This window comes from Zea mays, chromosome 4 (genome assembly GCF_902167145.1).
Source record: "Zea mays cultivar B73 chromosome 4, Zm-B73-REFERENCE-NAM-5.0, whole genome shotgun sequence".
Taxonomy (NCBI): Eukaryota; Viridiplantae; Streptophyta; class Magnoliopsida; order Poales; family Poaceae; genus Zea; species Zea mays.
The window spans coordinates 199,180,909-199,194,149 of record NC_050099.1 but is presented as its reverse complement, the minus strand read 5'-3'; the positions used below and the strand labels follow the sequence as shown (position 1 = coordinate 199,194,149).

Below are 13,241 nucleotides of genomic sequence, written 5' to 3'. Positions count from 1 at the left end.
CATCGGGTTTGTCCCTTAAATCCGGGTGTGACAACGCGCCCCACCTTGGTGCTGTGCCTTGTGGGCGCCACTTCCAGCGCCCGCTTAGCGCTCTCTCAGCTACTGCCCTGTGGACCCCGCGCCCGCTGCGCCTGGCCAGTATCCGACCCCCGCGCAGCTACCACACAATGCAAAAATAGTGCAGAGCGAGCACTTTAATCCACACCTTCTGCTCCAGAAATTTGGGGCTAACCACCAAACCACAAATAATTTAGTGTTTCGAAATAAACAAAAATTATATTTAAATAAATATCTTAATATTTATTTATATGATATATAACAACCATAGCAAAGCACGTGCAACTGGCTAATAATTGTTTAAATGCGTACAATGAGTAAAAACACGTAGGTGACCTGAAAACCTCGCGGATTCAAGTATTCAAGTACGGGTTTGGAATTATATCCGCGAGTGGGATCGGAGGCGGTTGCCATCCTTAATTATATTGGTTTCTATGGGCAGACTTCAATTATGGATCGAGTCCCCAGAACAGGTATGATCTTGTAAGATGTAAACCCGGCTTCAAAGATGATCTTCTTCCACTCTCGCTCATCTCGCTCGACACCGTTGATAGTCATGATGTAGAGATCAAACAAGCATTGCGTCTCCACGTTCTTCCGGTCGCACGACGATCCTGCTCCAACCACAATATCCAGTATTATCACCTTGCCTCCTTGAGCTGGTATGGCCTTCTTGCAGTTCTTCAGTATCTTGACACAGTCGGCATCACCCCAGTCATGTATAATCGACTGATATAGTGAATTCCACCCAACAAATCAAATAAGGCAGCATCACAATAAACAATAATAAATACTACTGAAAGAGACCAAAATTGTTTTTTAGTTATCGTTGGATAGTTCAATTTTGCACTATCCAGCAACAACTAAAATGAAACGGAGAGAATATGTATGCATCATTCGTTGTCACCTGAGTACTCCAGGTAAGTCGTTTGGACATGGTTTGTTTATTTAATTCAAATTTATAAAACTTTGACTACATATAACCATTTTGTTATTTAGTTTTCAAACCTAATAAGAGTTTATTTTTTATTTTAACTAAAGAACATTGATCAAAGCTATTATATTTTAAAGACGGTGTCATTATCCTAACATCTAATTGACTTGTAATTTGGAATAAAGGACCTGTCGTAATTTGGACTTGAAGCTAGGGTGTACTGTTGTTATTGACCTTTTTGTTGCTATATATGCATGCATGTCTATACTGTATAGTAGTTAGTACTACGACGTATATATATATATATATATGGCCGTACCGTACGTACGCGTACCTTGAGGAAGACAGCGTCTGCCGACGAAACGCTCTCGAACATGTCACCGGCGACATACTTCACGGCGGTATCAGCAGGAGCGCCGGCGACGACGTTCGGGAGATCTAGCACGCTGCACTCCAGGTGCGGGAACGCTTTCGCAATGGCCTGTGTGGCGCCACCGAACCCGCCGCCGACGTCGACGAGGGAGCTGATCCCCTGGAAGACGGCGCCGCACTCCCTGACCACGACGTTCATGATGAAGCCGCTGTCCGCGACCATGCCGGCGTCGAAGAGCCTGCTGAAGCCGGCGTCGTGGGCGGCCAGCTCCCATATGTCCCGCCCGTGCTTCATCTTGAAGGGGGACGGGTCCGGCATCTCGTGCTGGAACCACCCGCGGAGGTCGAGGAAGGACGACACGAAGATGGGGCAGAGCATCACGTTCAGTAAAGGGCTCACGTTCTGCCCCGATGGGCCGACAAGGAGACGGGACGCCGGCGTGAGCGTGTAGACGAGCTCGTCGTCACAGCCGCCCCCGTCATCGTGCAGCTCCTGGGTGCCGAAGACGCCGGTGAGGGTGAGCACGCGCATGAGGCGCCGCAGGCATGGTGTCTTGGACGGGTGGAGCGTGATCCTGGTGACTATCTGTGGGATGGTGGCCGAGCCGCCGTGCTGGTGGATGGCATCGGGTATGCCGAGGTCGAGCGCGGCCTTGAGCGCCATGGACTTGACGTAGCCGAAGGTGTGGTTCCACAGCTGGAGCTCGGCATCCAGCGCCACCTGCTGTTCGCTGCTTGTCGTGTGTTGTTGCTCAGAAATTGTGAGTTTTTGCTCCTTGCTGAGCGCCATATGCCGCCACCTGGCTTTTATTTTGCTGTGAGCTTGACTTGTGTAGCTTCACGGCTGCAAATATATATATAGGCTCGCCGCTTGCAAATTGCATAGTGATTGCACTGTTTGCCCAAGTTCCTCATCTATTTGTTCACAAAATATGTACTACTCACTTTAGATTTATACATGGCATACGTCCCCCAATGAACTTGCTTGTATATAAACATATTAATTGATGGTATATATATATATACACTATGCTTCCAATAATTAGAAGTCCAGGTTAAACGGTACCATTCGGTCAAGCTAGAGGAAGTCATACGCTTCCAATAACTAGAGGAAGTCCAGGTCAGACGGTACCATCCAGTCAAGCTAGACTAAGTCCGGACGCCTATAAAAGAACACCCGAAACGATAGGTTCAGTTTTTTGACGCCCCACCCTGATTCACGAGCGACGGCGCCCACCCAGACGTGTGCGACGGCGGCGGTTGCCCGAGAGCGCGAGCGGCGCGGACCCCTTGGCCGGCGGTGGCGACGACTCCGAGACCCGAACGCGTGGTGGTGGTTCCTCGATCCGGAGTAGCGTTGACGGTTCCTAGATCGGTGGCACGGTGACGACGGCTCCCCGATCCAGAGGGCGAGCAATGGCAGGGCCCCGGTGCTGGCGAGCGGTGCGAGTAGTGATGACGCTGCACGAGACTCGAGGTGCGTGCGACGACGGACACGATGACATCCTCCGATCCGACGCAGTTCGGGCGCCCCGAGTGATGACCTCCCTCCGTTCTTGTGTCCTCGACGACGTCCTCCAGCGACTACCTCATCTGATCCGTGTTATGTCTTTCGATTATTGTGTTTTACGCCTATCACATACATTATTTACGCTAAAAACTGTAGAATTTTATGCTTGAACACGGAGTTCGTACATCAGTTTACTGCATGCATATTTTTTGCATGCATATTGAAAAGTTAATTCCTTGATTTATGTTTGTTCATAATTACCATAAAAATTAAATCACTTATGTTCGTAACTACCATATTTTTACGACTGCCATCAAACTGTCCTTAATTCCCGCCGGCGTTCTTAGTTGGACCGATAATACTTTTTATCAATTATACTACATAGTGTAAGTACTTATGCGACTTTGTATAAGAATTTATGCTCTGCATGACTCATGTCATCCAGTTTTTTGCGCACGTGTAGTGGAAACGAAAATATCATCCAAAATTTGCGCGCATGCAATGGAAACTCCCACGATCTGCTATAATTTTTGGATCTGCATAAAAATAAAAACCACATGCATGCGACTTCCATATTTTTCGGATCTGCCATCAATATAGAATCGTGAATACAACCCACCAGAGCTATCAACCTCTCATATTGGCTCGGTATTTGTGTTTATAATTAAGGTGTTTTATTCTCAAAACTTAAGGTTTTTATGGTCAAACCTAGAGATGCGTCCACCAGTGAACCACATCCCAAAAAAATTTACACAGTGTATCGCATTGCATAAATACCTACACCTGTTAGCATTATTTGTATAAGTATATGTCATAAACTGGTTCTAACGAGCCTAGCTGCATGGGTGTTGAAGCGGTCCTATATTTATGTAGGAAATAAAGCATTAAAATAAGTTTTTTTTGTTTCACCGCACATTCCTGCCACCCTAAATTTATGCACATGCAGCAGGAAACAGATTTTTATGCAGTGTACTAAATTGCATAAATACCTATACCATATAACATAATTAGTATTAGTATATATCAAAAACTAGTTCTAACGAGTTTAACTGCATGACTATTTGAGCGATTATATATTTATGAAGAAAATAAAGCATTAATTACGGTTTTTTGTTTCCATGCATGTCAGTTTATTTTATTTCATCGTACATTTTTGCCATCCTAATTTTGTGCGCATGCAACATGTAACAAATTTTTATGCAGTGTACCGAATTGCATAAATATCTATACCGTGTAGCATAGTTAGTATCAATATATATCATAAATTGATCCTGACGAGCCTATCTGCATGGCTGTTGCAGCGATCCTATATTTATGGAGAAAATAAAGCATTAAAAATAGAAACTCTCATACACATCTTTCCAAAATTTACGCGCATGCAAAAAACGTGTTTAACTCATGCATGCCTTCCTATTTTTTGCGCGCATAGACGTGGGGTGGTGGGCGCACCAACAGCCTGGCTTGGGTGTGGGTGGGCACGTCGGCCTGGACTAGGTCGTAGGGATGGTTGGCTAGGGCTTCCTCTAACTATTTGAAGGCCAGGGCTTCTAATATACTATGGGGTTACTAAAATCACTGGTACAAAGAAGCTCTATTTGGCCGTTAGTGGAAGTTTTGACGGTTGGTTAAGATAACCACTGGTAGAAATAGAATTCCACTGACGACACTAGTACAATTTGGCTCTATACAAGCGGTAGGATTTTTACATCACAGGCGGTTCGGTTAGAAAACCGCCTGTGATGTCCCAGGCGGTTTAGTACGCCTGTGATGTAATAGTATCACAAGCGGTTTTTGTTTAGGACCGCCTGTGATGCTCTATCCTTTTCACAAGCGGACCCTAAGACAAAACCGCCTGTGATTGTAAAATTATGAAAATACAATTTAAATATGAAAATAATTTTAATTTTTAACAGAAATATGCAAATACAATTTAAATGAATTAATATTTAATTTTTAACAATAATATGCAAATACAATTTAAATGAATTATAATAGCACACATAGATAACTAGAGAGATTTTAAATTAATTGGCAACCACAATTCATAGTCGATCATACATGATAACAAATACAATTTGATTCATACAATTTTTCATGAACTACCATTTTTCCGCATGTATGGCTTTAAGTTCTTATCAATTTTCTTTTCCACACGCTTGATTCTCTCTGGACCGTTAAAGACGAACATCTCTTCATACTTATTGTATTCCTCATCTTGGTCTCCCACATTCTCAACTCCAACAATTTTTTGCTTTCCAGAAATAACTACATGCATCTTCTCATCTGCTGGATCGAGTACATAGAACACTTGTGCAACACATTCGGCGAGAACCCACGGGTCATCTTTATATCCTACTTTCTTTAAGTCTACCAGTGTGAGTCCGTAGTTATCCACTATCACCCCCACGGGATGTTGTACCCATTGGCACTTAAACAAGGGTATTTTCATGCTTGGGCCATAATCAAGTTCCCATATTTCCTCTATGAATCCAAAATATGTGGTCTTCTGTCCATGTAGGTCAAAAGCATCGATACGAACACCGCTATTTTGTGCAACACTTTTCATGTCTTTTGATTTAGTGTAGAATGTGTACCCATTGATGTCATATGCTTGCCATGATGTCACAAAACACGATGGCCCAGAAGCCAAATTCTTCATTGTTTTCTCATCCGAAGAGTCTCCGAATGGGATGTTTTTGTCCATTAACCATTCGCTGAAACGATGTTTGTGCTCCCTCATGATCCAGTCCTCTGTGCGGTTCTGATTTTCTTTACGAAGCTCATTCAGGTGTTCCTCTATGTAAGGCTCGGCTATCGTGAGATGTTGTAGTACACTACCATGAGCACAATGTACTAGCTTGTAATCCTCAACGCGAAAAGTTTTCTTGCCCATTCTCCCTCTCCCACATAGTTTACCCTCATGTTTAGGTACATGCACACCTATCATTGTTCCGTCACTGATGTAATCTATACAGCTCTCAATCACTTCTTCTGTAGTGTATCCCTCCATGATTGAACCCTCTGGGTGAGCGCGATTTCGCACATAACCTTTTAATACTCCCAGGTATCGCTCCAACTGAAACATATGATGTAAATATAGTGGCCCTAATATTTTTATCTGATCCACGAGATGTATGATTAGGTGTACTTGCATATCAAAAAATGATGGAGGAAAACACATTTCAAGCTTGCACATAGTCTCGATGATGTATGCCTTTAGATAGTCCAAGTCTTCTAAAGCTATTACTTTTTGTGAAACCGAATTGAAAAAGTAACACAAGCGTGTGATGACAACTTTGACATGCTCTGTTTTGAGGGCTCTTACCGCAATTGGGAGGAACACCGTCATCATCACATGGCAGTCATGAGAGTTGTAGCCAAATAGAGACAAGTCCTTCATCCTGACTAGTCTGCTGATATTGGATGAGAAACCTGTGGGCACTTTGACCCCACGCAAACATTTGCAAATCTTTGTTCTCTCCTCAACTGACAAGTTGTAGCTAGCTGGGGGGAGGTAAGGCTTCCCTTTGCCACTATCCACTGGATGAAGTTCCGGTCTGATTTGAAGATCTACTAGATCATTGCGTGATTTAAGTCCGTCTTTTGTCTTACTCGGCATGCCCAACAAGGTTCCAATGATGCTGTCAAAAACATTTTTTGTTACATGCATCAAATCAATGCTGTGGCAAATTTCCATATCCTTCCAGTATGTGAGGTACTTGAAAAATATTGATTGCTTCTTGAAAGTTGTGTAAGTTGAAGGGTCAGTTCTCTTTCTCTTTTCTCCTTTGTTTTTCCCTTTCCGAATACAACATGAATGTTCCTTACAATTTCAAAAACAAGTTTCCCACTATAAGGCTTTGGTGCACCTTCACTTTCCAGTTGATTGTTAAATTCCTCTTTCATCTTTCGGTACTTATGCTGTGCTTCATCAAGAACCGTCTGTGTCCCATGAACACCAACTTCTTGGATGATTTAAGGTACATGGAAGCAGTTCCATCGACGCACACTACACAACCATTCTTTCCTTTAGTCTTTTGCCCTGATAGTGTGGCGCCACCGGGAGAATCATGGATGGTAACAAATATAATTGCTCTTAAGTTGAAATACTCACGGCAATACTCATCCCATATTCTAACTCCTTCATTCCAGAGCTTTGTCATATCTTCCATAAGAGGTTCTAGGAACACATCAATATCAACACCAGCTGATTTCGGACCTTGAATAAGAATAGTCAACATAATATACTTTCTTTTGTGACACAGCCATGATGGAAGGTTGTACATCGTTAAAGTCACGGGCCAGGTGCTATGTACACTTCTTTTTTCACCAAATGGATTCATTCTGTCTGTACCCAAAGCAAATCTTACATTTCTGGTTTCTTTGGCAAACTCAGGATACATAAGATCGAAATTTTTCCATTGTGATGCATCAGCAGGGTGTCGAATCTGTTTGTTATTCTGCTTGCGATTTTCAGCATGCCAACGCATAAGCTCAGCCTCCCTAGGGTTTGAGAACAAACGTTTTAAGCGATCAATTACTGGAAGATACCACATCACCAAAGCTGGGTTCTTTGACTTCTTTATTGTCCAATAGTGGATTTCTTGTTTTTATTTTTCTTCGGGAATTTTTTTACACAGTCTTGATTGTAGCTCTTCTTGTATCGACTGACATTGCAAACTGGGCATCTTGATGCGTTCTCAAAATCGCCACGATACAGAATACAATGGTTCGGACATGCATGAATTTTTTGCACACCCAGAGCTATGGGAGATATAAGCTTCTTCGCTTTATAAGTGCTTGTTGGTAGTTTGTTGGGTTTTGGTAGTAATTGAGACAGAAAATTCAAAAGATCTGTGAAGCTAGTATCAGACCATCCGGCGCTAGCCTTCAACTTCAGAAGTTCTAGAACTGTACGCAGTGTAGTAAACTCTTTGTCACAACCCTTTGATTCATCATATAAAGGTTCTTTTGAGGCACTTTCCAGTCCCTCCATTTTAGATAGCCCTTTCTGCGATCCCAAAGAACTTAACATTTCTGGTTCCATATGGCGCAACATCTCTTCACAATCAAATTCTTCAAATTCTTGATTAGCATCCACATTATCCACTTTACCATCAACTTTAAGATCTAAAATTCCGACAACTCTCTCGTCATTACCAGGCACTTCACACGGATCCAACTCACCATGTTCTGACCATATCGTGTAATTGTTTTTAAACCCTCTTTTTAGCAGATGTGATTGGATTACTCCTATATCTCTCCAAGCTATCTTATTATCACAATCGATGCACGGACATAATATCTCCTTGCTCTTTCGCAAATTCGCGTGCTTGTTGGCCGCTTCAATAAAGCTTCTCAAATTTCGAATGTACGACGGATGTGGTCTTGGCACATTGTACATCCAACCTCGGTCCATTACCTATCCCTATATTGATTAACGTCAATATCGAGATGTAACATGAAAAAATAAATGTTCATGAAAGTGAAACAAGATCATATCGAGATGTACCTAGTACATGAGACAAATTTTTTTAAAATATCCCTAATTAATTGAATTTAATCCCTAAATCATGAACGAATCAATGTGCATGAAAATGAAACAAGATTGCAGCAATATAGGTACCTTGAGGTGAGACAACTCTTCAAAAAAAATCTTTAAATTAGATCAACTACAAGTCTAAATCTTGGAATTCCTGAGTTTTTCTTCAATTCCGGTCTATATTACAAAATTGAGGCAAAAAATCGTATCAAAATGAGAAATAAAACAAACGGAGATCATATATATGCATAAACTCTTGAAATCAAGCCCGAAAATCAAAAACAAAACCTTCTCCCCGTAGATCAAAAAAATCCGCCGCCGCTACAGTAGTGTGCAGCCTAGCGGCGTCGGGCTCCGGAAGTTAGGGTTCCTGCGCTGGAACCGAGCCTTTTATACTACATACACATCACAGGCGGTTTTTAAGAAAAACCGCTTGTGATGTATAACATCACAAGCCGTTTTCTATTTCGACCGCCTGTGATGTTTACATATCACAGGCGGTCGCAATAGAAAACCGCTTGTGATGTTATACATCACAAGCGGTTTTTCTTAAAATCCGCCTGTGATGTGTTTACTATATAAAAGCGTCGGTACGGTGGCTTAGGGTTTAGTTTTCGCCCGGAGCTGATACTACGCCGCCAGGCTGCTGCGCCGCCGTTCCCGTCCCCGTCTCCGAGCCGTGAGCGCCCGCCACGCCGTCGCCAAGCCCGAGCCCAACCGCCACCGTCTCCGAGCTGGGCGCCCGTCCCCGTCCCCGAGCGCCACCGTCTCCGAGGCCAAGCGCCGCCGTCCCCGTCCCCGAGCCCGAGCGCCGAGCGCGCCGCCGTGCCCATCTCCGAGTGCGCCACCGTCCCCGTCCCCGAGCCCAAGCGCCACCGTCCCCGTCCCCGAGCCCGAGCGCCGCCGAGCCCGAGCGCCGAGCGCGCCGCCGTGCCCATCTCCGAGTGCGCCACCGTCCGCGTCCCCGTCCCCGAGCCCAAGCGCCACCGTCTCCGAGGCCAAGCGCCGCCGTCCCCGTCCTCGAGCCCGAGCGCCGAGTGCGCCGCCGTGCCCATCTCCGAGCCCTCGGTGCACTCCTTGATCATGCCTTAATTACTTGTTAAAAATTCATGCCTTGATTACTTGTTTTTGCTAGTCCTGCCTTAAGTATTGTTAATCTTATATTGTTAATGTTGGTCATTATGCTTATATTGTTGGTGTTTTCACTTACATATTTTGTTAAGGTCACCATTTTTGCTTTAGTAGCTTGTATCCCTTGTGATTAAATGTTGGTAATTATGCTTATGAAGAATTTTGTCATGGATAGTTGATGCAACACTAGGACCCCTTCTTGGTAGAAAATCTCCATAGTGATTGGGGAAACAAGTCTATTTTTAGTGTTTATGGCCACATACATCATGGAAGTACATAGCCATGGCAATGTTATTATCTCCCTATGTTATAAGACTTGTTCTTATCTCCCTTCTTAGTTTTTTGACTACCTATCTTTGCTTCCCAACCCTATGTTATAAGACTTGTTCTTATCTCCCATCTTTGACTTGTTCATAGCCATGACAATGTTATTTGGACCCCTCTTTTTGCCCTATAAGCCACATCCTTGTTTTCCCTCTGATCCCTGCCTTTGTTGCGATCTCAATGTTGATTGTGAGGCTTGGCCATTTTCAGTTTTAGAGATGGAAAAAGAGCCACTTGACATGGTTGAGAGCTCAGTTCGAGTCATCGAGACACATGTTGACATCATTCGCAGTCTAGTGACTGATGGGGTTGTGGATACTAGTGAACCGGAATCAGTGTACACACTTAAGACCACTTTGTTTCAAATTGGAGATGTATGCGACATGCTTGAGAAGTGTGCTCTGTCCATCAAAAAGTATGCTGACTCCAAGAGGGCTAAAATTATTCAAGATGAAGCCCTGCAATATGCTGAAGATGATGAAGCTGCAGATGATTTGGAGGAACTCCCAAGCCCAGATCTCCTTACTCAAGCCGACATATTGGAAAAATATTTTGGAATTGAGTATGATAGCGACCAGTCAAGGGGTTGTTGATGTTTAGTCCTAAACAACACGATATGAGTATCGTAGGTTTCACTCTTAGAGATAATGTATTTTGTATGAACCTCTTAGAGAGTGTCAAGTCAATGAACTATCTTCGAGTACTATTGGGAAGTGTATCTCTTTGATGTATTTTTTTTTCTAGTGATATCGATGGTGCCGAGTAGCACCAAATTTGGACTTGTGTCCATATCTATAGATGCTAGTAGTTGAGCACTAGCTCCTACAATCTTAAGTGTGTAGACCCCAAGAAGAGATTAAGTCCTGTAGTCTACCACCTCCCGTTATTTGTGGGCTTCACCGATGGCTGGAAACATTTGGTGATAGCAAACGACCTTCGGGTTGAAGACGTCTGCGAGCTTGTTAAGGGGCCAGACGATGGTGAGCCGGTGTACTATGTCCGGATGTGTGGTCACAAAATTTAAAGCTGCCCCGGCTGCATGTGTGTGCTTCTCTTCTCTTAGGTGGGGTGCTAAGTGATCTTAGTAGCCGACATAAGAGAAGAGAAGCACACAGATGAAGTCGGGGCGGCTTTAAATTTTGTGACCACACATCCGGACAGAGTACACCGGCTCACCATCGTCTGGCCCCTTAACAAGCTCGCAGACGTCCCCAACCCGAAGGTCGTTTGATGTCACCAAATGTTTCCCGCCCTCGGTGAAGCCCACAAATAACGGGAGGTGGTAGACCACAGGGCTTAATCTCTTCTTGGGGTCCTACAGGGCTTAATCTCTTCTTGGGGTCCTTCAGCATGGCTGTGATGTTATAATGCTGAAGGACCCCAAGAAGAGATTAAGCCCTGTAGTCTACCACCTCCCGTTATTTGTGGGCTTCACCGATGGCTGGAAACATTTGGTGATAGCAAACGACCTTCGGGCTGAAGACGTCTGCGAGCTTGTTAAGAGGCCAGACGATGTTGAGCCGGTGTACTATGTCCGGATGTGTGGTCACAAAATTAAAAGCTGCCCCGGCTACATGTGTGTGCTTCTCTTCTCTTAGGTGGGGTGCTAAGTGATCTTAGTAGCCGACATAAGAGAAGAGAAGCGCACAGATGAAGCCGGGGCGGCTTTAAATTTTGTGACCACACATCCGGACAGAGTACACCGGCTCACCATCGTCTGGCCCCTTAACAAGCTCGCAGACGTCCCCAGCCCGAAGGTCGTTTGATGTCACCAAATGTTTCCCGCCCTCGGTGAAGCCCACAAATAAGGAGAGGTGGTAGACTATAGGGCATAATCTCTTCTTGGGGTCCTTCAGCATTATAACATCACAGCCATGCCTTCTCTGTCTAACTGCATTGGAAAGTGCCTTTTCTCCAAGTTCCCTTATTGATGGAACCAGTATATCAGACTAACAGTATATCCCTTTATCGATGGAACCAGCTTGAATGGCAGACAACGAGCAGCCTAGTATGGATGTGGTCTGCACCGGTGCGTCTAACAAAGTTGATGAAGACGCGACCAAACTTGAATGGCAGACAACGAGCAGCTCCAGTGAAGGGAGCGGGGAGGATAGTTCTAGTGACGACAATCCTTGTACTCCTATACCTCCAAGGAACAAAAAAACATCAGATGAGCTTGATGCCGACTATATTCCCAACGATGAAGAGGTAAATAGAAATATGTCGACTATATTGTAAAATAATGTTCATATATGAAAGGCCATTAATATTTTCACTATATAGATTTTAAATGAAGAGAAGAAAGAGGATGCATCTTCTACACGAAACACGGAGGATGCTCCGATGCCTGAATCATCCGTTTCACATAAGCGGAAACGAGGGCGACGAGGTCCAAATCAGATGAAAGAAGGTGCAGTTATGTATGTAACAAAACTAAATGCAAAGGGGTTTCCTGAAGAACCACTTGACGTGGTTACAAAGTTTCGAAATTCCTGCGGGGCTACTGTTAGAGATATAGTGCCAATCACACTTCAAAAATGGAAGGATTTAGATGAAGACACCCGCAACAAGCTATGGGCTAAGTTGTCTGAGTCATTCAAGTTCCCAAAAGGCACAGAGGATGCAGTAAGGAAGTCGATGCTCTCTGCTATGGCCAAGATGTTTCGTGGGTGGAAGGCCGAGATGAATAGGGACTTTGTTAAGAAGAATAAGGTTCCTCCGCCCAAGAAAATGGGGAAAATCACTCAAGCTCAGTGGGAGGAATTTGTTCGTCAGAAGACAGAACTGAAGGCCAAAGAACTGAGCGAAACTAATTCTCAGAGAGCGAAGATGAACAAACACCCCCATCGCTTGGGGTCAAGCGGATATCACCATAAAGTTGTGCAGTGGAACAAGATTATCGAGGAAGCTATAACTAACGGCACTTTGGACCCAATATTAAAAGATATCGATGAGAGAGCTATTCGTTGGATCTTAGGTCGAGCAGGTTTGAGTGAGGACGGCAAACTTGTGCATCTAGAATTGGTAGGCGAAGTTTCGTCAAAAATTCAAGAATATGCAGATAAGAGAAAAAAAGGAGAATTTAAGCCTCGGAGGGAGAATGACATACTAACTGCAGCCCTAGGCAATCCTGAACACACTGGACGGGCTCGGGGAATCTCTTCTAAGATTTCCTGGAGAGAGGCGTTTCCAGAGTATGCGTCGTCATATAGGAAACACGAGAAGTCGAAAAGGACCCTTGAAGAGACTATTGATGAAAGGGTACAAAAGGCTATTAATGACGTGATGAACAAAATGAAGAAAACAGAATGCATATCATTTGAACTCAAGCCAAGCCACATGAGTCCACCTATAGTCCCTAGCAGCGTTGG

The 13,241-nt window shown here is 44.1% G+C and overlaps 1 protein-coding gene across 1 annotated transcript; it reads right to left on the bottom strand.

The window, feature by feature from the left end:
• Positions 1 to 297: 297 nt before the first annotated feature.
• Positions 298 to 2,175, bottom strand: LOC100303908 (O-methyltransferase ZRP4). Its single transcript, NM_001165490.3, has 2 exons — positions 1,326 to 2,175; positions 298 to 786 (listed from the first exon to the last, which is right to left on the bottom strand). Exons 1-2 carry the CDS (start codon positions 2,151 to 2,153, stop codon positions 490 to 492), a joined length of 1,125 nt encoding a protein of 374 aa, NP_001158962.2. The 5' UTR covers positions 2,154 to 2,175; the 3' UTR covers positions 298 to 489.
• Positions 2,176 to 13,241: the final 11,066 nt, after the last annotated feature.